Here is a 27,261-nt window from a genome sequence, read left to right as displayed (position 1 = left end):
TCAACTACAAGATGATTGAGAGCCAAGCTCTTGCAGAAGTGAATTACTTAGGAACTTCTTTATGTATGGATTCTCCTGAGAAAATAATGTGTATAACACTCCTTTCTCATAGACCCAAAGAAATAAAACAACATATTATAGCTGCCATTTTAATTTTAAAATATCATGTATAGTACTTATAATTCTTAACTCTTTAAGTTTAATAATGCTATTGGTACAAATATTTGCTTGTCTCTTACTTTTTTTCTTATCCTTCACTCTCCTCTGAATCTGGATCTACAGATATCTTATCTAAATGTTCTAGATGTCCATTTTCATGTATGAAATTCTTAGTAGTTCTGAACCTTCCATGTAGTACACAGATTTTTCAATTCTGCCTCTTGTCTCTCAGTTAATTGGCTTTGGGAAAGTGGTATTTGAATGCAATGCTCATTTAAGGGGCTGGGAATGTGGCTTAGTGGTTGAGTGCTTGCCTACATCCATAAAACCCTGGGTTCGATTCCCCAGTACCACATAAACAGAAAAAGCCAGAAGTGGCGTTGTGGCTCAAGTTGTAGAGTGCTAGCCTTGACCAAAAAGAAGCTGAGGGACAGTGCTAGGGCCCTGAATTCAAGCCTGAGGACTGGCAAAAAAAATAATTAATTAGTTAAATTCTAGATAAATTATTGGCAAGAAAAAATATTTGAGATACTTAAACCAATAGACACATCCACTTTTTGTTTTGCAGTATTTTAGTTACATTAAATGGTTTAAGAGGTCTCTAAGAATTATACAATACGCTTGAATAGAACATTTTAATTTTACTTGCACCTGCCAGGTTTCCTCAGACTGACTAAGAGAACGAAGTAGCTAAAAGAATAAATGCTGATGATAAGGAACAAGCAAGCCAATCAGAAACCTCTTTAAAGGAAGTTTACAAAGTCTAAATTCACAAGAATGCAGTGCAAATCCCATGATTTAAAACTAATCCCATGCTCTTTTAGATATGTAGAACATCTGTTTAAAGAAGATTGTGTCTTCTTCTAGTAGGACCATAATACAGAGGATCAGATGCAGTATCCCATATGAAGAGTAACATGGGAATACTCTACAGGTAAGGACAACTGAGAGAGTGAAGTGAAATTATTTTTATTGCATATCCCGGTCAGATGGAACTAGGTTGAGAAGATAAAAGATAAGATGGACTGCTTTTACTCAATGAAAGAAAATTTGTCTGTGTATGGAAGATGCTGCCTTTGTAAAGTAGTGAGCTCTTTGCCATTGATATTGTTCATGGAGAACATGGACTGAATCTTTAAGAGGTGTCACAGAATGAAATTGTGCATTCACTAAGAGGGGGCAGTACATGCTCTCCAAATGACCTCCAAAGTCACTTCTATAATTTTTCCATCAATAAATAGCAGGCCAGCATTCCTGTGAGCCCCAGATAATAAAATCTCCTAAGGTATCATGTCACAGAATTTACAGATTAACACAAAATTGCTCTTAGGATCTATGCTGCTTATTGACAATTTTGTTCGATTATTCCTATGTAACAAAAACAAATTAAGCAGATGCACAAATCAAAGTTTATGTATCTGGTAATTATGAAAAGCAACAGAATGCATATTCTATTCTAAGTTGAGATTAATAATTTAAGAAGGAATGATTTCACAAGCCACAAATTTTAATTTATCTAATTAATTGACAGTCAGGACATGAAAATGACAAAAATTAGAATACATATTTTTATCATGTCTGCTTTTTTTTATCATGTCTGTATTACCCACAAACAGGGGGAATTTATACATTATGAATAATCTACTCAAAAAATCTAGGAACTGAATTTTATTGATGAAATAGTAGCTCCCAACCCATATAAAATATTGAACTACTGACATTTATTATAAAATGTATTTGACCTATTACAAAAATTATAGACAAGAAGATAGTTCAGGGACTAATGAAGGACAAGTTCTAGTACACTAACATTCATTATTTTATAGCTTGAAAAAGGTAAAATTCTAAGAACACCACTCCATAGTGTCTGTCTTTCTAGAATTGACTGTGACACTGCACTTGCTAATTTTCACCTTGTTGATTTCCTTCTTTTTGCCATACTATTGCTGTCAACACTTGCTGTTTGTAAAGAAAAGATAAACAGAGTTCTAATGCTAATCCTGTTTATTTCAGCATATCCTTAATTCTAAAGATATGTTATATCGAAAAACGACTTTACAACTTTGGGGGAGTGGGGGTGGGGAGAAGGTGGGGGAAGTATAGGAAGGGATGGGAAGGGGAAACAAAGAGGAGGCAACAATGCTTGATAAGAAATGTACTCGCTATCTTGACTATGTAATTGTAACTCCTTTGTATGGTATTCTCACAATTAAAAAAAAAAAAAGATATATTAACCCTCAACATTGGCCTGAAGAAGCCATTTGTTATTTTAAAACAATGAATACCAAAACAGCAGAAATACACTTAAGTGTGATTGCCCTTTCAGCTTTATTAATTTAGGAAAAATAACAGTGTAATTTATTTGGTTTGCACTTGTCAAGAGTACCAGCTTTACTAATGCAATTTACACTAACTAGGAGAACCTCCCTCAGGCTAAGGTTGAACTTCAACCTACTGTTGAACATACTGAAACAAACACAAGTCACTAAGAATTTTATTTCTTTTTTAAAAGAATTTTTATTATTATCTTTAAGTATTAGCTCCCATTTAACAACACAGTTTATGAATACAATACATCTTGATCAATGTCACTTCTTTCAACATTGTCACCCATCCTTCCCCTACCCATCCCATCCCTCCATCTTCTTAATTTTATAGGACATACATTGGATTCTTATCTGCATTTACCCCCTCTTCTCCTCTTCATTGTTTGCCCCCTTTCCCCTTCAAACATCAACAGAAAAAAGTAAGGCCAAGGACCTGCTATCTTTTAAGAAAATCCCTTCTGAAATCCACATAGATGGCCTACCACACTACAAAAGCTCCAAGCTGAAGCCAAAGAAAGACTAATAAATAACACTATATATTTGATCATCATCAATCTGATTAAGGACCCAAGTATTATTATCTCAAATATTTTGTCTTTAAGATAATCTACTTTTCCCATATCACATCATAACAAAATTTTACTCTCTATACTGCATAAAAACCTTAATATTTGTGAAAAACCAGTCACAAACAGAAGTGTTGAAACATTTTGACTGTCATTGAAGCTCTAAGAAAAAAGAAAAAAACAAACTTGGACTTTAAATCCACATGGAAAAAAAAACAGCTTTGTTGCTTACTGTTTGCAGTCAATAAAATGCTCTGAAGTTAACTGCTTTCTGTCTATAGCATCATTGAGAAATTACAATTAAGCTGAACCTACACTGGGTTTAGAAAGGACTATAAGAAGCTTTTAGACTTTTTCCATACTTGCACAGTTCCTACAATGCATTTTACTGCACTGATCATTTTAAAATTTTCATTTTAAAATTTCATTTTAAAATTTTCATTTTAAAATTTCATTTTAAAATTTTCATTTTTTGAGAAAGTACTTATCTTCAATAAAAATCATGTAAGCTATATTTGAAAAATCACAATGCATACTGATAAAATATTACAAACCAATACTTAAGCTATGCAAGCATATAGAAAGATTTTATACCAAATAAAAAGAATTATATATTCAAGATATTACTACAAAGTTTTAAATGTTTTATAGGTAAAGTTCTCTAATAGACCACAATTTATTCAGGGGTCAGAATTTCCTCTATTTCAAAGTAAAGAGTTTAAATAAATATGTGTGTAAGCCAATTGTGAGAACAACTATGGTACTTGACCCAATAATTGAACCAAGTCTTTATCATTTTTGAAATTCTATGCTAAATTGTTATTTTGTGTGTAGATGGTTTGTGGAGTATAAGACAGTACCTGTAAGAATATATGCTAAATATGACATTTTTATTTCTGGCCATGTAAAACAGTGAACTGCATTTTAAATAAAACAGGCTAAAAAGGTAATTTATTGAAAAGTCTCATTTGAACTACCAAAGAGTCTTTTTCCTCCATCTAACATTTTTCTCTGTACAATTTATAAACATGAAATACTAGCATATTTATAAATTAAATAATATAGACTGTTGCCAGTCAAAATAGCCCAGCTTATTCTTAGATTTACAAACATTATTTTTTCCATTCTACTTATGTGTACTACTGACAATCAACATTCAACACCACAAGAAAGATTTGTGTTGTTTTCTAGATTCTCACTTCTAAATCAGTTCACTCCATCATTAGGTCAAGGAAGTGAGTATTTAAAAGGAAGTAAGTGATTCATTATAAATATATCAAATTATATTTTGATCTGTGGCTAGTATGAATTTTATTAATATATAGGCATATTTTAACCATGTAAAAACTAGCAAATAAGCTATAATAGTAGTTGTTATTTGGATTGTCTGGACAGCAAAATCGAGTAAGAATACTCTAAGTACTAATAATCATTATTTACTATAACCCACTGATCTCAATAGGTTTTGTTCATGGTAAAGTTGTTCATGGTAATGATGATTTTGGGTAAATCTTTGGCCATTTCTCATGAGCTAAGATTCATAAAATCAGCAATTCACACAACTTTGTCAACTAATTTGAATCCCTAATAACATGACTACCCCATGAACTTGTCACCTCCATTCATTTGTGCTTTTTACAAATAGGGCTTTTGAAAAGTAAATACAGATGATTTTTCAAACATATCTCAAATTATTTTACTTCATGAACAAAAGACCTTAATACCTAAACAGATACAGTAACCTAGTTCATAAAAATGGATATTAAAAATAATCGAAAATGATTCTAAAATATTATCATTTTTAAGTGCTTTCCAGGGAATCACTTTTTTGGAAAGAAAGCATAACTGCACTTTCTCAACCACTGAAAGCTAGCCTTTCAGAAAACCCAACTCAGCACTGTGCATGTGGATCCCACAATAAAACAAAAACTAAATTAAAAATGGCAATGAACCAGAGTTCTAAACACAAAATTAAGAAGAACCTTCTACATCTCTGCTAATGTAAACTATTTTACAGGAAATGCTCACAGTTAAAAACATTTTTCTTACTCAAAAGCTTTTCTTTTACTACAGTTTTTTTAAAGGTCCAGCTTTCTTCCAAAAGAAAAGAATTGTAAATAACACTTTCAAAGACCATTTGTATTATATTTCCTGGATTTTTGTTTTAAGAGCATTACAAATTTAAAAAAAAAATTTTGATTTTTCTTCAAAAATTCTAAAGACTTCCCAACACATTTCAGCACACATTTGCTTAAAATATATTTGAAACACAGGCATTTATAGAATATTCTTTTCAATCCCATATATAAATAACTGCTCACAAAAATACTAGCTACACAAATTTGAATTTTTACTTAGAACTTGAATGATAAAAGTAAGAGAGATGTAAAGTCAAGTTCGTTAATATTTACTCACAAGCCTAAAAGCTTTGATTGAAAGATTCATTTTTCTGATTAAAGTGTTAACTCGGAATGTTTCAAACTCACTAAAAATAGTATAAAAGGCATTTCCATTACAATACACTAACATCAATTATCATCAGACTTAAAATCATTAAACAAAATAAATCATAAGTGTTTTATACATAAAAAATTCCAAAAGTAAGTCCATGCTAAAATAAAAGTTTCTCTATGGCATCCTTTACCTATACCTTCACATCAGTAAGTAAATTAGCATCAAGCACTCACTGTAAGAGAATATAAACAAAAACTCTAGGAAAACAAAACAAAGGTGAACTGTAAGCATACTAATATCCTTAAATAGGCAATCTGAGGGATATTTTAAATCTTGTGGGTTCAGAGATGCTGTTGTTTGGGGTTTCCCCCACCCGTTTTACCACACCGTAGATTCATGAATGAAATCCCACGTTAATATCCTATTTTCTCTCACTTACATGTATGCTGGAGAAAGTGGAGTTGACCTGGATGTTTTAAGCACAGGAACAGGGAATTTCCAGATAGCAGGAGAGCTCGTTTTCCATTTCAATGGCATGTTGTCACCAGGGTACTACAATAACAGTAAACAGCGTTTCCATAACAGACTACCAACTAGGACTTCCATTCCACACTGTACTGACACAGCAGTGGCTGCCGCGGAGAACAAGAAAATGATTCAGCCAGTGCCCTTAAACCGATGCTTCCAATCTGGAAAATAGGACTGCAAGGTTCCTCTAGATCCTCCTGTCCCCTAAAGCAATACGATGATTCTATCCTTCCAACTCCACAATAGTGCCACCTCGTTAGGAAAGCATTGACTGCAGTATGTGTGTACATACATTGTATGTATATGTGTGTGTGTACACACACACTAAATCTGCACCGTGCATACTACACAATGCACACTAAATCTGCACCATGCATACTACACAATGCACTTTTATTTAATAAAAGCAGCTGTTTTTTTATTTTTACAACTTGCAATTTCATTGTTCTTCTTTAACAGGGATACTGCAGCACTATACTATGCCTATTAATTAACCTCATTTCTGACCAATAGTAGCAGGAAAAAAATACAGGGGTTTCATATGAAAATGAAACAACATACCTACTCAGAATACACTTGTCATCCTCTGAACATTCTTCTTTTGAGCTGCAACAATACAAATGGGATATAAACCTCAGCATAGCCTTAGGCCACAGCTAATAGAGATCAGTGACTAAATTCAGCAGTCTCCTTTCCTCTTGTGTAAGCTCTGGCCACACAATACAAGAATGCCATTATGGGAAAAGCCCGTTTTAAAAAAAATGCCAGTCCCTCTGTTTTCCAGTTAGAAGAAAGCAAAATATAAGAGCAAATATAAACTGCTTCAGAACTCTGCTCGCTCTTCTAGTAGCTTCTGATTCAAGTTGCTCTCCTTTCTCTATTTTTATTCCCAAGCCGGGATGAGCAAAATCTCATAAATTTACAACATGCTGTGGTAACACGAATATCACTCTGTCTTCTGCAGCAGAGAAGTACAGAATAGCATGCTCTTAATAGCAGTCCTCAGAGGGACGCTATCAACAATCTAATTCAATATTGCCCTCCCCTTCTCCCCCCTCTTCCCTCTAGTTCACCTCCCTCCCTCCCTCCTCCCTTCACAGCCCAGAACAGCTCACAAACTGCCTAGAGGAAAGACCAACACTGCTGGCCAAGCAGGTGTCCAACAGAGACCACTCCACAGCTCAGCAGCAGTCCAGTAACCTCTTGAGATTAGCAATTGTCAAAGAGGTTCAAAAATTAAAGCTGCTGTCAAAGGCAGCTTGAGGTATTTCACGAAAGCAATGGCAAACAAAGGGTTCATGTATATGATTTTAAACAATTGTCACAAAATGCCATTGTTAATGCTCCCAAAAAGACGGCAGTCTTTTAAGTTTCTGTTTAACACACCAAAAGAAGCTCACAAAATTACTAGATCATTCTAAACAGGGGAAAATAGGTTAAAATTAGTATGACAATTTTTACTTCTGATATGGGCAAGTTACCATCACTAAATAGCTACATTTCCATTTAACTTCTATTTCTTCATAAAAACAGAATTATCTGCCTCCGTCTATGCAAGTTTAGTAAAAGTAAATCATCACTGACACAAAACTCACTACCTTAAAAAAATTACAGCTATGACAAAGAGCTCATATTTACTACCACACCTGTATTCAAGCAATAAGCTTATGTTTCCAACTGAAACTGATGGTTTTCAGGTACACGTTTATAAGTTATTGGAAAATAATGTTTTAATAAGTAAATGTCTAATTAATAAATGTTTTATAGAGAAAAGCTACTTTCAAACATTTAAATTCCAAAATACTCAATTAATATATTAGAAATATAGCATGAAACCATCTATAATAATCACAAATACATTGCTGTCAAAATGCAGATCAATATGGAAGCAAAAAAGAATTTGCTATGAAACATAAATATAGATATATAGATATGTAGCACACATACATGATATATGAAGAGAAGATATTTGTTTTGAAGGACTGACTTGAAATACAGAAACTTCATAAATCCTGTTGATAGCAATCTTCACTATCTCACATACACATTTTATTCAATCTATCATATACAAATAAACCCCTGAAATGTAGTGAAGCAAGCTAAATTGTTTTTCCAACTCCTCCCATATTTCTAACCCCACACAAAACTATCCCATAGAAGCCTTTAAGGGAATCAGAAAAAAGAATATTCGCCAATTCCTTCGTGGCCCATGTATATTTAAAAAATTAATCCCTGACACTAATACAAATAAACTAAAGCAAATATTTTATATTAGAAGATAAATGACATAGAACAAAAAGATCCCAGGCACAATCAGTAATGGTCAAAATATACACCACACACACACACACACACACACACACACACACACACACACGAAAGAGAGAGAGACACAATCAGTAATGGTCAAAATATACACCACACACACACACACACACACACACACACGAAAGAGAGAGAGATGAAAGAAAAAGATAGAATAAAAAATGCTTAGAATGCCTCATTCCAGAATGTTTCAAGCAAATTTTCAAAATCTGAAGTATTTGCAAATACTTACAATATAAAACATAAAACAATATTAGACATATATTGCAAGGAAACGGTTTTTGGAAGAAAATTGAATTCTCAAGCTCATGAAAATTTTACAAGGCATTACTTGCAAATGTGATCTCATCATTTGAGAACAAAGTCACCCAGACCTGTGTAAAATCATAGTGCTGAAGTCTTTGTGGCAATTTATCTGCTATGCGAACTGTTGAAAATTTCTCACAAGAAAACAAGGGCTACAGTTTCCAAATTTCTAAGACACACTGTGAAAATCATTTGATTTTTATAAAAATTCAAAGATAATTCTTCATTGAAAATAAATTGATTTTTTAAAATCAACATATTCTTACCTAATTTCATTAGGCTCCAAATATGATTAATCTATATCCTTTACAGTCTCCAAAAAGTTTAATATTTGTTCAAAGTGAAAACAAAATACTTTCCTCCACCTCAGCTTCAATGTCCTTAAAGACTCAAAAACCCCCAAAGAATTATATCTGATGTTGAACATTTACTTATATTCAGTTTTTAATTTTGCTTTAATAAGTTGCTAATTCATTGGTAATTATCTCTCACTTGAAAACAACTATTATGCCAAGGGCTTTAAAGATAATGCCTTTAAGGTAGAAATATGGTCAATAAACTATAGTTCACACTATTTTCATGTCCTTAATAGCATCTCTTATACTTTCAGAAATAAACTTCAACCAGATAAAATCACTCCAGTTACAAATTAGCAATATCCAAATTAATCAGATTTTAATCCCCTGGCAGAGATTCTAGTAGCAACCAATGAGTATAATTATAATTGCCAGTATATTCTATAACTAAAAATGTTTTTATGTACATTAAAAAGGAAAGGCATGATTAAATATCTAGCTTAAATACAATCGGCATCCCAAAACTTTAATTTTATAACTGGTAAATGCCATAACAATGACATATCATAGGAAACTGATTTCATTTATAGAATACTTGGTCTCTATTTCAGATCACTGTATTAGACAGGACAGAAGGACAATATACCCAAAAGATATCCAAAGTAGTTTATAAACATCAATCACTTAAAAATACCTGTAAATGAGTATTTCAGAGATAAAATAATTGAAGGACAATGATGGTATTTGGCGAAGGAAATGGAAAGAATAATTCTCAGCCAAATTGTACAACTTAGAGTTCTCTGACTCCAAACATAGGAAGAAAAGATTTTCAGAACTCTTAGAAATCATCTCACTCAGAACTCTCATTGTATAGATGAAAAGCACTGAAACCTAGAGATGTTCATTTATCCAGTGTCGTAGTGCTTGTTAGCAGTAGAACTAGTTTCCAACTCCTAGTCCAGGACTCTCTAGTATCAGTAAAGTCTCTCTTTAATCTGAACATTCCATAAGATAAATGTTCCTATATGAAGTGAACTGTGCTCTATACATATCTCAATGTATTCTAAAGAAACAAGGACATCTAAAACATATTACTCCTCCTATTAGATATATACTAACAAAAATACAAGACAGAAAGAAACACCAAAATGCAAAAGTGAATGTATATACTACTTTCAAACCCTAATTTCAGAAAGTACAGAACGATTGTAAGAGAAGTAAGCAAAACTTAAACCATTAAGTATGGGAGAAAGTATAATCTGATTTTCTCTCAACTAAAATGCCCCTGAATAATCTTCTAGTAAAATTTAATTTCCTTACTGACTTCTATAGCCTGTTACCAGTATTATATCATTAAATGAATTGAGTAATCAGTTATACACATAATTTCTGTCTCCATTTTTTTCCTCATATGCCTGATGAACAGACCTTTGTTTTTGTTGTAAATTTTGGCTTATCCTGTTCAAGATTAGTAGCATTAGCCCACTTTGTATGAATGGGCACAATGTAATCTCCAGGTCTAAAAATGTCTCTTAAACTAATCTAGAATATAAACATCATTCATGTTGCACAGAAAAGGTGGCCAATCATGAGAAACTATAAGCGCTATTCTTCCAATTCTGATTCTTCCAATACTGATTCTTCCAGTCAGTAAAATTACTTGGATGGTAACCAAGTAGGACTCTTAAATCTTTAACGCAAAAAAATTCTAAGACACAGATACAATTGCTTAATATATTAAGGGTTCCTTCTTCCAGGAAACCAAAACATTCACCTTTGTGGCTACATACATTTTGTTTACCATTTATATATATTATGATTATATATATATGTGTATGTGCCCTCTGTTTATGCAAAATCAAATGTAAAATAAAGCATAAATTTCTTACTACATAACAACATAAAGCCCTGCTAACTTCAAAATGGAAAATCCCAAATGTTTCTCATAAAGAACCCCTTGGAAAGTTCTATACTGGAAATTTTCTTAACAGGTCTCCGTGTATCCTTTGTGTCCTACAAAGGATCCATGAAAACATACTTTATTGTTGTTATGACTATGACCTGAAAGAGTTTCTAGCTCTTCCATAATGCAAATGAACATAATGCTACAACTGTGATTATCAATAGATAATTCTTCATTCCATGAATTATAAGTAATGTGAAGGGCAGGACTTCTCCCATTTTTACAAACTAAAATGACCAGGAAGGGTACTAAATTGGGAAGGTACAGAACAGCAATATAACAATGAGTAAAGAGGCAGAAACAGTAAGTAAGGAATCAAAGAAGACAGGTAGTGAGTGAGGAGGAAGAAAAATTATTGGCTGAAAGGGAATGGAAAGCCAGAATGGTAGTATTTCCTGATATTTACAAAACATTTTACAGTTGGCAGTCAAATGAAAGAAATTAATAGGAATATGATAGAAGTTGGGATGAGTGTCAAAAATACAAAGATTAGATATGAAGCACAGTACAGGATCTAGTTAATGGGGATTCAAGGACTGGTAGACTCTGACTACTCATTCTCTTGTTGAAGCTGAAAATTGGGAGTAAATCTCAATAAGAAATTCAGAAGTTCTTGCCATTCTTTCTTTGTTCTGTTTTTGGGCAATATCTTTGTCCTTTTTGGTTTTTCTTTTGTCTTACCCTTGAATATCTTAAAAAATTCCCATATATTTAGCAATACTTTAAAGTCAAAACCAGAGCATTTGTAAGGAAGGGATGATGGTACTTGAAGTCAATGGTTTTTAAATATATAATATTTACATACCTGCTTTGCACTACCATTTGAACATCTTTGGAATAAAAGCAGTCTAAACAAACCATTTAGCAGCATCAAATTGAGAAATTATATTCCATGCTCCAAAAATAAGCCATGCTAATGCCATACTTGGAGCTAAAACCATGTTAAATCAGATGCCTGGACCAAATTACCACTTTTCTTTTAATGAAGAATCCTTGACGCTGTGCCTCACACATATAATCCTGACTACTGGGGCTGTAGAGACAAGGAGGATTACATTTCCTCGGGTTAGCCTGAGCAAAAAGTAAGATTTCCATCTCAATAGAAAACCTGGACAGTGGTGGCATATGCCTACGATTCCCAGTTATGCTGGAGTTACAGGTAGAATTACCATGGTTCCAAGCTAGCCCTGCTGAAAAACGCTAATTGGACATAAGAGTCTTAAGGACTTTCCTGCTCAGGCTGGCTTTAAATCATGATCCTCACACTTCAGCTTCCTATGTAGCTAGGATTACAGGCATGAGCCATCAGTGCCAGGCAACAATTTGTTAATTTTAAGCTACAAAATCCTTAAAATGAAAATATGTCACTTTTCTTATAGTTTGAACAATGGAATGTCCCACCACAGATTTGTGTGTTGTAGGCTTGGTCCCTAGCTCATGGTAACATTTAGGGAGGTGGTGGAAGCATTGGGAGGTGGGGCCTAGTTAGAAGAAGTGGTACCCTGCATCTTGTATATAAATTTATCTAATTTGAAGAGGAGAAGGAAAATTTAAAAAATGCTGAAACAAGAACACAGGACTACCTATTGCAACAATGATACTCACAAGACACTATGTTGGAAATGAACTTTACGACTTCTACGGGGGAAGGAATGGGGAAGGTGGGGGAGAGAAGGGATAGTAGGAGAAAAACAAAGGAAAGGATAACAATGTTTGACACAAAGTGTACTCATTACTCATGTAACTGTAATCCCTCTGTACAGAATCATTACAATAAAATAAAATTAAAAAAAAAGAAGTAGGTCACTGAAGTTATGTTTTGGAAAGATGCACCTAATCCAACCCCTCTTCCTCTCTCTTGATGTTTGTATCCTAGCCACCATGAAATAAGTAGGTTCTGCCACCCCTTCCCATTGCCATGGTATCCTGCCTTGATTTAGGCCCAAAACAATGGATTCCCAACCTTGCTCTGAAACCTCTGAAAGTACGAGCTCCAATGAACATTTCCTTTTAAGTTGTTTCACTCAGACATTTCCACAGGAATGAGAAACCAGACAACAGAGATATTATATGGTTAAAAAATAAGTGCATGTCAAAGAAAATTATCTAAAATACAGACTTATTTAAATTAAATGCTGTAATAAAAAAGTTTGCTCTCACCACAAATAATGATCATTTACGTGCTTAGTCATGTCTCAGCAACTTCCTAAGCTATCTCCTTAAAGTACTTTATGCAAATAAAACAGCACACTCTTGTTAGCATTAGTGATATGTTTTACATCAAATTTGCAAAGTTAAACAAAATGAAAGTGCATGTAAAATGTACATTGCAAGCTGGGGATATGGCTCGGTAGTAGAACACTTACCTAGTATGCATAAGGTCATGAGTTCAAATTTTAAAATAATTAAAATAAGATAAACAATGCAAACAAAGAAACAGTTGAGAGTATGAAAAAATGTATTCATACTTTCAAATAGTTGAAGTGCTTTGATTTAATTTTGGTAGCATCAAATATGAAAGTAAGACCACCAATGTTAAGTGAAGATAACAGACACCATAATCTTTACATTTATAAATTCTGCAGTATTTTGGTAAGTGTGAACAATTTCTAATGTGTATTTATGATTTGAAAAACTTTTCAATAATAAAAAATTATGTGCCAAATCACAAATATATGGCAATTACAGAAATTCAGTATTTTCTATGTTGTACACTACTTTATTTATTTATTTTTTTGTCGGTCATGGGGCTTGAACTCTGGGCCTGGGCGCTGTCCCTCAGCTCTTCAGCTCAAGGCGAGCGCTCTACCACTTGAGCTACAGCGCCACTTCCAGTTTTCTGGTGGTTTACTGGAGATAAGAATCTCACGGTCTCTCCTGCCCGGGTTGGCTTTGAACCGCGATCCTCAGATCTCAGCCTCCTGAGTAGCTAGGATTACAGGTGTGAGCCACCAGCGCCCGGCTTGTTGTACACTACTTTAAAAACACCTAATCTTTTATTAAAAACAGATTTCAAATAGTACTTTTCTTCAACATTCCAATTTAAGTTAACAAAATGCTACTTCTTTGAAAAATGCATTTATTTTCAAAGAGTTATTACATCCACATGTGAACCATCAGCATTATTGCCAAAAATGAAAATTACCTGGTTGTTTAGTCTCTTCCAATCTCCATTGGTAAGTCTAGGTTACAAATAGCAGTGAAGCCACAGCACAGTAATGAATTCTTCAAACTTTCTATGAAAAAGACCTATATACACAATTGCCTTAAAATTTTTGCCATGGGGCTGGGAAGGTGGCTCAGTGGTAGAGCACTTGCCTTGCATGCCTGAGGCCCTGGGTTCGATTCCCCAGCACCACATAAGCAAAAAGAAAAAAAAAAAAAATTTGCCATATCCAATCATTAAAGTTTTAAATTTCCTACACATACAATCCACAAGAAGTAGTATCTAAATTTTTTTGCTAAAACTAAAAGGTTTAATTTACATAATTACCTAACAAATGAGAAACTTTAATATTTCAAAGACAGCTCAGTGTCAAACTGGAACCTAGGAATCCATTATGATAGACAAGGTTAGGTAGATATCTTAAGATCATAGTTCATAATAATGGTATTTATCTACCAACCCATACCCAAGATACTAAGCAATTGGGTCAACATTCACATTTTCATGAAAATATTTCATTTTCAAATTTGGAATTCTCCTTGGTTATTTTGAGTTCTCTAAAACAGGTAAAAGATATAGAAACAGTTTTACTGAAAAAGTCTAAATTATAGGAGTGAGCTAAGTAGCATGTTATTTAAAATAGCTAAAAAATAAAATAAAATAGCTATGTCTACATAGATCTAGGTGCACTGCACAGATAAACTGCTTTGTTAAATGGCAAAAAATGAAATACATAACCTAAAATTAATATAAGTAAGGGAATGGATGGGTTGGGAGGGATGGGTGAGAATGTTGAAAGGAGTGACATTGGTCAAGAAGCACTGAATTCATAAGCATCTTTGGTGAATGGCAACTCCTCTGTACAACTACTTAGGATTATAAAAATATTCTGGTGGCTCACACCTGCAATCCTAGCTACTCAGGAGGCTAAAATCTGAGGATCACGATTCAAAGCCAGCCTGGGCAGGAAAGTCCATAAGACTCTTATCTCCAATAAACTACTCAGAAAAAAACCAGAAATGACTCTGTGGCTCAAGTGGTAGAGTGCTAGCCGTGAGCACAAAGAGAGTTCAAGCAACAGGTCTGGCAAAAAAAAATTTCAAAAATAGATGAAAAAAGAAACAAAAAATAAAATAGTTACGCCTGCAAACAACAATTTAATTAAAATTCTGTGATATAACATATCATTAGTACATTATTAAAAAGTGTCCATCCATGTGTCATGACCTAACTACATCATTGTTTTGTTATTATGTCTAATATTATTATTTGGATTCAATGGTTTTCCAATTGATAAGCCATTTCTTTTCCTTTATCTCATGAAAAGGAAATTTTGAGTAGAAATAGAATTCATCTCCTAGGTTCACCCTAGGTTTAAGCTAAATGTGATTTAAACATGAGTTCCCTGACTACCTTTCTAAATTTGGCTGCTTCAACTATGAGTTCATGTCTTCAAAACCAAATATGTGTTTTCAATAATCAGTTATTTCTCATGGATTTCTGAAGCTACCTTCAGTGAAATATATCTTCCCTTTGGCTAGTATATATTTATTCATTCATTTCTTATCTAGCTTGATCTAAGTAAGAGACACTATTGAGCATTTTTATAAACCTTTCATTACAAGTTCTGGTTATTTTTGTAAATTCTTATGATACTGTTCATACATTATAAACAACAAATTTATTTGGGGGAGTTTCCAAAAATGCCAACCTTTGAGATTCCGCTTTCTAACGTATAGACCAACAAAACTTGTATCTCAAAACGGACAAAGATGGAGGACAAAGATGGAGGACTGAAGTTAACCTGAAAACAAAAAAGCACTAACAAAGTTATTAACTAAGACCGTGCTTTCTTATTTGCCAATTAAAAATGCACATGTTTCAACTGAGGCCTCTTTAGTATATTAAGCATAATGTAACACAAACTCTTACACATCACAAATACCAAAGTCAATCAATTCACTGTGCCTAGCCCAAAACACCTAGTGAGGAGGTGCATGCTAAATTAGTACAACCAATTATGTAACCACTTAAACACAATAAAGAATTTGAAAAAAACAAAAAAATAAATTAGTACAACCATCAGTAAGTACTGAAAACATATGATTCTCCTAGATGTTACACATATAGAGAAGACTAGAGGAATAAGCTAAAAGTTGCTGCCAATGGGTTCAAGGAAGACTCCTACAGAATGAGTATGAAAGTAATAAAGACAGTAATGGTATAACATGGGCCAAAAAAATAAAAAATAAAAGCCTTTCAAACCCTAATATATAAATATATATGTATATGAGAGAGAGAGAGAGAGAGAGAGAGAGAGAGAGAGAGAGAGAGGAGTACAGTATCCTGGCTACAAGTTCCTCACAATCCAATCAGGCAGACTGAATACTCACATATGAGACACAAGTGTGAATAAATATAGTGATACAGTAAAACCTTAACTATTTAAGCCTTTAGATAATGTTATTTTATAGACAAGTCTTTCAAAATTGTTCTAAAATAAAAACACATGGAAAAAATTACCTATTAAAATATGGAAAATTATTTTTCACCTTCTGGTGGAAATCTTCCTGCATTTTACCTGCTTCAAGTCTAAAAATGCACATAAGCCTTTCCAAAATAACACAATTTTAAAACTATGTATTAACTACTATAATATGTATCTGACAGATACCATCATGTACACAAATACTGCCTATCATTTTGCAGCTTCGCCAGCCCAATCCCTTGTCCTCATCACTACCCTAGTTGATATGCTTTGACAGGAAACACAGAGTCATGGAAAGGAAAGGGGCTCTTTTCTTGCAACAGTCAAGAGCGACAAGTTTTATGCCTTTAAGGGAAATGTTTTCAAACATTAGTGTGCTAAGCATCAATTGAAAGTGACTAAAACATGGGAATCTGGAGGTGGGCACCCATACTCTGTTTTAAACAAGTATTCTGACATCACACCAGGTCTACTAGACTTGGAGAAACATGGTTTTCAAGTCAAGGTTACTAACTCCTACCCCAACTACAGTTATATTTGTTCTCTCACTTCCTGGCCTTCCTTAGCATATCAACATTGGCTGCTCCCAACAGTTGTCTAGCCAAACTGTCCACAGTCATTATCTTGCCCTCCCACACTCCAAAGCCTTCCAAGTCTAGGAGAATCTGAAAGCAAGGTGTCCAACTGGCAAACAGATAGGCACACTTAGGCAGACAGATACAGAGTGAGGAATTAGGAGGTACAAGAATTAGAAAAAAATGTCCCCCACAGTATAACCCCTGCTTTCACTGTAAAAAAAAAAAAGAATTAGAAAAACTGTACTAACAAATAATAGTGATTGTGCAAAAAAAAATGTAGTAACAAATCATATGGATTGTGCAATGGAGATGTAAAAGTTAAAAACTTGTTTCAAACTTTTTCCATTTGGAAGAATGCAAAAGAAGATAGAGCAGGCACCTGTGATCTGGTTACAGCTCTGTCACTAATTAGCTTTAGGATCTCCAGTGTTACCTTTCTCATTTATAAACTAGGGGAAAATCTCCTTTGCTGTTCCTTCAGTGCAATGAGATGAAAGCCAAACGAACATACATTTGTGAAAATAGACTGGAAAATGTAATGCAGACTGGATTGTATAAGAATGTGTGATATTTAAAATAAATTTTCTGATAAACACAATACTTGTGACATCACTAAAATTGTATTTGATAACTATCTTCTAGCCTAGGGTCTCTCATGAAAATAAATTCTCATTGAAAAGAAGGCAAAGGAAAATGCAGACCCTTGGACATACCCTGAAGTTGATTTTTTGAATATATCCTTGAAATCGGCTTGTTTTAAAGACAATTGCCTCCGTCTCCTGAAAGTGGAGTGCAAAAAAAACAAAAACAAAAAAACTGGTTAATTGTGGCTTTATTGCATTTAGTTCAAAATTTTCAAAGCATATCCTGGAAGTATTTTAGTTATAAATGAATAAAGCATAATTATAAATCCTGAACAAATGAAGCCACACAGAACAATTTAAAATGATGTAAATTAATTTTTAAAACCTTAGCTAGAAAATAAAATTTGATTTGTTTTTTAAATGCTCTCATAATATTTCAGAAACACTGAAATAAAGATTGACATTAAGTATAACATTTATTTGTAGCTGATCTACAAGACTAAACTCATTAAATCTGGTCACAAAGAAACACTTGCCCAGTAAATATATACTCAGCATTTGGAATAATTTGTCATTTTCTAGCTTTTTAAGCCTAAAGGTCAATTCTTTGCTAATATACTGCTTTGCCATTAAAAACCTGAAAGCAAATGACACACATTATAAGCTTTCAGAGAACAGATGGCTAATGTTCTTCTAGGTTCACTTACTACTATTTTTTTTCATCCTGCTTATAATTAATAAAAACATATAAATAGGCACACTTGTAACCAAAAGATTTGATTTTTGTTAGATTTTTGCGACATAGCTAGCTCCTTCAGGCTCATACACGAAAATAAACACTGGATAGACACAGTTCTAATACTGCCTTAGGAATGCAGTTTTAAAAATAGACTGCTACAAAAGCAATGCAGTATATTATATATGGACAACAATCAACTCTGAAAAAAATTCACAATATACTGGCAGATGTTTGAGGAGCTCTAGCACAATATTTAATTAATTTACATTTATGGCATTTGTGCTGTTATTAGCTTATAGAAAGTAAACATTATCTAACGTTTTCCTCAAAATAAACTCTCAGATTTTTCCTGGGTCATCTCACAAACACTATTGCATTATTAAAGTCATAACTAAATCACTCGGAGCTTAATAGTATCTTTAAGAAGTCCTTGACAAAGACATCATTCAAAATGTTGTCCTAAATATGACTTTCTATGTAAAAATGTGGCTAGTAAGTATTTTATTTCTTCCCTACAAGAGTATATTCAAAGCAGCATGTCCTTAATGACAATACTATTTCAAAGTCTACTTTTAAAATGCTATACACACAAATATTATTATACCATGATAAAAAGGTACAATATGTTAAATTCACATTTGTCATGTTCTAGCATTGAACTACACCAAGAAAATAACAATTATATGATTTTCTTGCTTTAAAATACATTAAAACATCTTTAAATACAGCTTATTTTATATTCCTATTAATATTATTCTTTTTCTTTGTGTAAGGAAGAAAAATCTGGTGTGCCACCTTCTGGTAACTGAGTGAAATTATTCATCTCTACACAAGTCACTATTCTTTATTTTAACTTTTTAAATATATATATTTCTTAACCTGCATTGCATTTAAGATATATAAATATGTTATAGTCTGAAGTCAAATAAAATCTCCTGAGAGATTTTATGCAAAAATCAAGCTTTTCACAAGCTCCCTATGATTTTTACATGGTTACCAATATGTCTCCTGGATTCTACAATACATATAAAATTGATTTTTGTATACCGCTTCACAGCCACAACAGAAAATAACAGGCTTGCTATTTTAATGAATAAGTAACAGCAGTAAATAAAGGAAAAGAAAGGTCTCTTACCAATAAGCCCATTTTTCTCTTAAGGTTTGAACTCTCATCATTTGTCATGTTCTTGTGGATCCCTCTCTCATCAAATTCTCTGGAGTTTTAAAGTTAAGAGCTGTGATGCACAGCTCTGCTACATAGTAGCGCACCCCAGTGTATCTGCCTGGTATAGCACTTCAGACGCTGCTGGCAAAAGCACAAGCAGGCTTTACATATTCAAAACCTACGCACTGCACACCTTCTCCATAGGAAATTGGAGTCATTGTACTTGACCTATTTATATTTCATATCTAAACTCCTGATCAGACATGAAAATGAGAAGCACATGAGTTTTGAGCTTCATTCTAGGAAGCTGAACGGGAACAAAGTGTTTTATTTTGAGAGCAAAGGTGGAGTGAGACAAAAACTAATACCAGGAGGTCTGACTTAGGGGGAAGAGAACATAATTGCTTGAAAGTAACTTTATGTTCTGCAAAAGTCAATGTTTTGTGAATTGTCATATTATCTGAAATCTTCACTGGCTTTAACTCTCTCCTCTCTCTTGCCCTTAGCAGCCAGTCATTAACACTTATCTTTAAAAAAAAAAAAAGTCCTCTTCCAAGAAAAAATTAACCCCTTGTGATCTTCTACTGCAAAAAAGGCACATGTAACTGGTCTCTCTGCATTTCCTGTCTTCAATCTATAAATCACATTGTTCTTAGATCACTCTTTTAAAATTAAACTATATACAATGTAAACTAAATATTGCATTCAAAAATTACTTGTTTCCTTAATTAGCTATGCTAGGTACTACACTTGGTGATAGTCACAAAATTAAATAAGACACACTCTTACTCTCAGAAAGCTCCGGATGTGTGAGCTCATATACCCTAACAACAATAAATATTAGATAGAGTATTTAATAGTATAGTCTCAATTATTTTACAGTAGCCGAGACATAATAGAAATTCTTTTTCAGCTAAGTCTTAAGAATGGAGAATTCATCAGGTAAACCAGAAGAAAATAGTCTATAGGAATGTAGACATTTGTAATGTACTGTGAGCATCACCAAAGCATTCAATATGACTGAAAAGAGGCTTCATGGTATTGAGGGCAGTGAATTTTACAGTATGCAGAAGCCAGCACACAACAGGGAAGAGGTTTGACTTTTATCCTGTGGATTATGTGAAACCATTTGTTGAGTGAATGTAATCAATCAAATCATTAATCAAGAAACAAAGTCTAATACCTCATACACACTAACTTACCTATTCTTCCAGTTTACTCCCACTGTAACCTAGAACACCAGCTTCCCATCCATCTCACTTTTGTTCCAGAGGTCCTCCTTGAATGAAATTTTTCTCTGCTTCCTTTTTCTGAACTCAGCTCATCCTTCTAGGACCACCTCAAATTCCATTCTAAATCCTCAGTGACATTTTCTATGGTAAACTAACCTTACAATTTTCTCTTAACATTTTTTTCATTACACAGTGTGTTCTTCCCAAATTTTAGCACATAATGTCCAAGAGATCTTGTAGATCCTATGTCCATAATATGAAACAGGATGGTGGGGAAGTAACAGTAAGGCAAAGGACAGAGATTGATGACAAGTGGGCCCCAGAAACTACCTTTCTAAGTTTAGTACTTTCTTTTACCACTCCCAGGCCTCAAAAGGGAAATATATGGAATGTTAAAAGGGCAGAATCTTTATTAAACAGCAACTTTGTGTTGCTGTGTAATGTTCCTGGCTGTGTATATCACATGTCCAATTGACAAACTCCAGAATTCAAATCAAGAATTAAGAATTATAAAGCAAGGAAAACTGAAGAGAAAGGTTGGGTTTGGAAGGATGGGGGGAAATGATAAAAAAAAAAAAGAATGATATTGCTCAAGATGCATTGTACTTGTATACTGGGATGTTGAATGGTAACCACTGTGTACAACTACTTGATAACAATAACAAATCCAATTTTAAAACATACTCCAGAGAATTGATGACAAATGGATGCCTACACAATCACTGAATGATGGAGTTATGGCCTCCAGAAAAATAAACCTGTAAGTTTACTTGTACTAAACCAAAAAACTAATTCATTTGAAGGTCCATACAATAAACACAAAGAATTCGTGAAGACCACAAAAACAGATGGTAATGGGAGTCAGTGATCCATTCTAGGGTTACAATCTCTGAGGATGAACTATTAACACAGAGTGTCTAAGTGTAAGAAGACAGTGTGATAAACACTTTTTTAAAACAAGGGTTAATAGTGTTTGCTGAGAGATGAATCTAGGACAAGAGGAAGAAGCTGTATCAGAAGAACAGTTATTATTCTCACTGGATGGAATCACAGGCCATTACCCTTAGCGTCAAATAGTAAGTACTCAAGCTTTGTTTGTTTTGGCATTTACTATTCAGCTTTGTCTCATCCTTTTTATGTATGCACAATCTCTTAGACTTATGCAATGATGCAAAAACCATTATGCTTTCATTTGTGTACACAATAAAAAATATTTCATCTTAGTCAACAATTTTTATGTTAAAGTGAATCAAGAGGAGTCTGCCAATAATTTCAAAGAGTAGTTAATAGTTGAAAGCATGTTCTCAATGACTTAAGATTTCCCAGATGAAAGAAAGCTGTTTATGCCTCCCTTTGTTTTTATTGAGTGCAAAATCTGACCAGTTCCCTTTCCACTAACTTGCAAAGAAAAAAATCCAGAACAAAAAGGAGGCAAAGCATGTGACTTTGCAGATGCACCACATTTTCTCAAGTAATCTTCAAAAAAGGGCAGTAGTTAGGAAGACATAAAATGATTTAATTGACTGGTCTTCAGAAGATTGTTCTTAAACTATGTATCAATTGTATCATAGCTTTAAAAACAGATTAAAATAAGCCAGGACATTCACTTACATCTTTGTCTAGAAAACAGACCAATTACCAGATTATTTCCTTCAGGCGTAAGAAGGAAAAAATTGTAAGTATTTTGATCAGAATAGGTATTCTAGTCAAATTATTCAAATTTGCATGAATAATTTATCTCAAAGTTGTAAAAGGAAAGAAGGGGGTGGGGATATTACCACCAAGTCGAGAAGTGTCCCTTATTGTCTTAGTGACTGTATGACAGATTCTACATTAGTTCCATATAAGCAATTCATTTACCTCTTTTTAATATATCACCTTATCTCATTCACAACAAAACTCTTGGTCTTTCTACATCAAGGTAAATTAGGTGGTTTGTAGGGTTGTGTGTCCTCCTTCTATCTATGGATAACAGATTTCAAGAAGCATTGGTTTAAAGAGGGTTGCTGTGAGTATTCATATTCAGAGCAATCACTCATACTCCCAGAGTCCAGAAATTCATATTTAATTGAATTATCAAGTGTCAGTTATATTGCCACTTAATCTATTAAGGATATGTAGTCAAAGGAAAGAACACAGGTAGCAATGTCCTTTATTGCTACTAGTAATTTTTGCCTGGATTAGGAAAAACTGGCAAAGGAGGCAGAAGACAAGGTTCCATAATTTCCCAATGTCAATTGAGTGAATCAATCTTCATACATGTCTATACAGTGGAACAAAATTCAGATCACCCAACTATATAGCACCACAAATGATGGGCAGAAATTCATGAGTACAACCAACTAGTTAATAGTAATTATCCAAAGTTGATTATAAAATAAACTAGTCCATGTTTCATTAACCTAAATATTTTTAACTACTTACTATTTACTAGTTTTATTATGCTTCTGGACCTCTACTAAATGTATTTAAAAATATTATCTCAGTTAATCCTTTCTTTAACACAGGTAAGTTAACAAATAAGAAACACAGTAGAAGAGGCCTACTGCTGACATCCAGCCATATGCAGTTGATGTGGGCCAATACATTTTATAAACAGTTTTTCACATAACAAAGGCAAATATAACAAAGAAAAAATAGATTTAAAAAATAATATGGGGCTAGGAAAGTGGCTCAGTGGTAGAGTGCTTGCCTTGCATGCATGAGGCCTGGTTCAATTCCTCAGTACCACATAAGCAAAAAGAAAAAAGCCAAAAGTGGCACCGTGGCTCAAGTGGTAGAATGCTAGCCTTGAGCTGAAGACCCGAGGGACAGCGCCCAGGCCCAGAGTTCAGGCCCACGACTGGACCGCCCCCCCAAAAAAAATGTTTTCTGATGTAAAAACTGAACAAGATGGCTGGGAACCATTGGTCTAATGCTTATAATCCTAGCTGAGATCTGAGGATCATAGTTTGAAGCCAGCTTGAGCAGAGAAATCAGTGAGATTTTCTTTGCCAGTCCTGGGGCTTGAACTCAGGGTCTGGGCATTGTCCCTGAACTTCTTTTGCTAAAGGCTAGCACTCAACCACTTGAGCCACAACTCCACTTCTAGCTTTTTCTGTTTATGTGGTACTAAGGAAACAAATACAGGGCTTCATCCAAATACTCTACTCTAACGCATGTTCTCAGTTCGAGATTCTTATTTACAATTAACCAACAAAAAGTGTGAAATGGAGCTGTGGCTCAAATGGTAGAGTCTAACCTAAATCTTAAATCAATTATGACTTAGGTATGGTAAGAATCTGAAAGTAGCTAAGATATATATTCTAGAATATCAGTAATTTTAAGTCTTTATCATGCTAGTTTGAAATTTAAGTAAGGGAAATCCTAAAGAATAAGAACAGATTTATTGGGCTAACAAAGAAATAAGATTGTTTTCATTTGTCAGTTATTTTCCAACCTAATTCTTCTATCCAGATATACCAAAGATATTTTTCTTGTTTTAAAAAGAAATTTAAATTCCATCAGAAAAATTACAAGTAAAATATTTTATAACACCTCCTAAGGGTCACATTTTCATTTTTACCCTTATCCAGAGGTAGGCAATGAAGTGTTAACATTCCCACCTTACCAGCAAAAAAAAAAAAAAAAAAAACAACCAAAGTGTTAAATGAATTTGATTAGGTGAGAGCTGTTGAAGGAAATGGAAAACAGGAATCCCTGTCCTGACATTAATTCAGTATTCGTTAGTCTACTCTATCTTGTATCATTTATTATAGGAAACTATAAATATTACTTCTAAACCACACCCCCATCTCACACACATATACACAAGGCACTTCACATGCTATTCATGGGGATGTAAAAGGGCTGGAAGAAGGAAGAGAAAGCAGTTCATTAAAGCTATGGGGTGGCCATATTAGAGAAGTTGTCAGAAATCCCTAAAGTCAATTCCCAAACCTCCATTTCAGCTAAGCAACCAGCAAACTCTTTAGACCTCAAGCAGGGCCTACTCTATTAGGCCTCACTGGTTTTCTTGTGCTCCCACTTGTAATTCTCTTCTCCTTGTCAACCAAGCAAGTTTCTACTCATGCTTCAGTATTCCAGCATATCCCATTCCCAGAAACCTTTCCATACATTCCTTAGACTGTTCAAGCATAGGGTTCTAGTCTCCTATTATAGTTCCTTAGATTGTGACTTTCTTCCCTTGACTATGAACTATTGAGATCTGAGGATGGGTCTCCATATGCTTTTACCATATGTAACTCATTGCTTATCATACAGTAAGACAATTGGAGGAAGAAATTTTCATCATAACAAGTCCACAGAAGTAGGTAGGTTCTTTCCTCCTACATTTCTAAGAAAACTTTTCTGATAATAAAACAAGAAATAATTAAAGGAGCTTATCTTCCCCCAAACTAACAAATGAATAAGAAGAAATCAAAGACTACAGTTACAAAGAATGTGTGTTTTCTCTCTGATGTGTGTGAGGGGGGGGGGCAAAGTGTGCAGCATAGTAAATACACACAGTAGATATACACCACCTGGGCACTAGATAGTCACAGAGTGGGTGATTCAGTCACTGAACTGAGCAAGGGAACACTTCTAGAAAAAGGAAGAAAATATCAGCCATCTGTTTTGTAAGTCAAGAGACAGAACTGGTACAGCTAGAATGTAGAAATGCATGTTCACTGGTTTCTCACCTTCTAAACCAGTGACTATTGAAAATATGAAACAGCATCTTTTAAAATAGTAATTTCTACAGATTGGTATTTGGAAAAAAAGAGAAAAAGCTTATTCTCTAGATTGTTGGATACTATTAAATTACTGTTGCTACCACCGATGATGACAGAGTAAACCACAAAATCCAATCTTGATAACCACTGATCCATTATATATGTGTGGGGATATATATATATATATAGTGAATTTAATCAAGCAAGCCACTGCACATTGCCAATACCGTAATATAAATGGTACAGTGAACACTGGACAGGAAAGTATACAATGCTGACAAGATCCTTTCACTTGCAAACTGAAGGAAAAATACACTGATTAAAGACATGGGAATCCTGTTCCAATCAGAGAACTATAATTTAGGCCTGTCTCAAATCTCTGTCTCCCCACTTCATTTCCTCCTCATTTACACAGACTGGCAGGGCAGAAATATCAAAGATATTAACATAATGTAAAATACAAAGAATAAGATACATGTAGGTTTCACAAAAAGAGCTTATTTTCAAACTGCTTTTAACAGACATAGTCTGGGAGAGAGGGGCTGGCAGCTCCTGGAGATCATTTACCACTACATCTAGTGTATTCTGAGGACCATGAGAAGAGGTGGGGGCTTTTACTAAAAAGAAAATAAACAAGTAGAAACGGTCAGATAAGGTGATGTTAGGGAAATGAACCCTAAGATACGTATTCAAATGGTTTTTTTATTTCTTGCGATTGTTTCTAACCCATTTATAAGATGATTTCTTTGTTGCTTTATATGTCCCTCCCCCATGGTATAACCCCTACTTTCACTGTATTTGATGTTGGTATAATTTGTGGAGGGGAAGGGAAAAAACTAATTGTTTAAATAGGGATACAGGTGGACCCATTGCAACAATGAGATGTACAAGACGTTATGTCAAAAAAAGAACTTTACAACTTTGGAGCTGAGGAGGGGACAGGCTGGGAAGGGATGGGAAGGGGAAACAAAGGAGTAGGTAACATACTTGATAAGAAATATACTCATTATCTTGCTCATGTAATTATAACTCCTCTGTACAGTATGTTCACAATAAAAAAAATGGGCTTGCAATCTGGTTCTAGTATTCTGCTAACATTGGTTTTGAATTTGGGGATGCTGAAATACAGTATAAGGTGAGATATGATGACCCATGTCTGTAATTGCAGACACTCAGGAGGCAGACATAGGAAGGATAATAGTTCAAGGACATCTTTGGCAAAAGGTTAGCAGGATTCCATCTCAACATCAAGACAGGCTTGATGGTTCACACATTCAAGCCCACCTTTAGAGGAAGCATAGGAAAGATGACTGCAATTCAACGCTGGCCCAAAAAAAAAAAAAGTAAGATCCTATATGAAAAATAAGCTTAAGCAAAAAGGTCTGGATACATTTCTAAGGAGACAGGAGAGGATAAAGAGGTGGGAAGAAAGAATGGATGGATATAGGGCCTTATGGGTTAGTTTGGAATCGCAGTCAACAATGAGGCTGGCACCCCATCCTTTCTAATCCAAAAGTTCAGTTAACTGTGCCCTCTTCATTGCCATCATCTCAATCTTCTGTCCCTTCTTGGACTTTATGTGGGTGTTTTTGTAGAATTAACTTTCAAGGAACTCTCAACCCCAACACCACCTTTCTATTCAATCCTACTGCCCATTAAGGTTGGTCCTA

General features: G+C 34.1%; 1 protein-coding gene across 5 annotated transcripts in view; it reads right to left on the bottom strand.

The window, feature by feature from the left end:
- The window catches only part of Klhl13 (kelch like family member 13), a 175,799-nt gene that overhangs the window by 60,794 nt on the left and 87,744 nt on the right, over nt 1-27,261 (bottom strand). The window contains exons 1-2 of one of the 5 annotated variants that reach the window (XM_042702497.1): nt 19,615-19,671; nt 17,870-17,935 (exon numbers count right to left, since the gene is read on the bottom strand). The exons of 1 other annotated variant lie outside the window; for it this stretch is intronic. In XM_042702497.1, coding sequence (XP_042558431.1) covers nt 17,870-17,935; nt 19,615-19,655 — 107 coding nt within the window. In that variant the 5' untranslated portion in view covers nt 19,656-19,671. Of the gene's footprint in view, nt 1-5,945; nt 6,059-6,595; nt 7,001-17,869; nt 17,936-19,614; nt 19,672-27,261 lie in introns of those variants that run through there. 3 more of the 5 variants (XM_042702496.1, XM_042702499.1, XM_042702498.1) reach the window with 3 other exon arrangements.

This window comes from Dipodomys spectabilis, unplaced genomic scaffold (genome assembly GCF_019054845.1).
Source record: "Dipodomys spectabilis isolate Male_0828 unplaced genomic scaffold, ASM1905484v1 ptg000325l, whole genome shotgun sequence".
In the NCBI taxonomy this organism is placed as follows: Eukaryota; Metazoa; Chordata; class Mammalia; order Rodentia; family Heteromyidae; genus Dipodomys; species Dipodomys spectabilis.
Note: the sequence above shows the minus strand (reverse complement) of the source record. Positions and strands in the feature narration are given on the sequence as shown.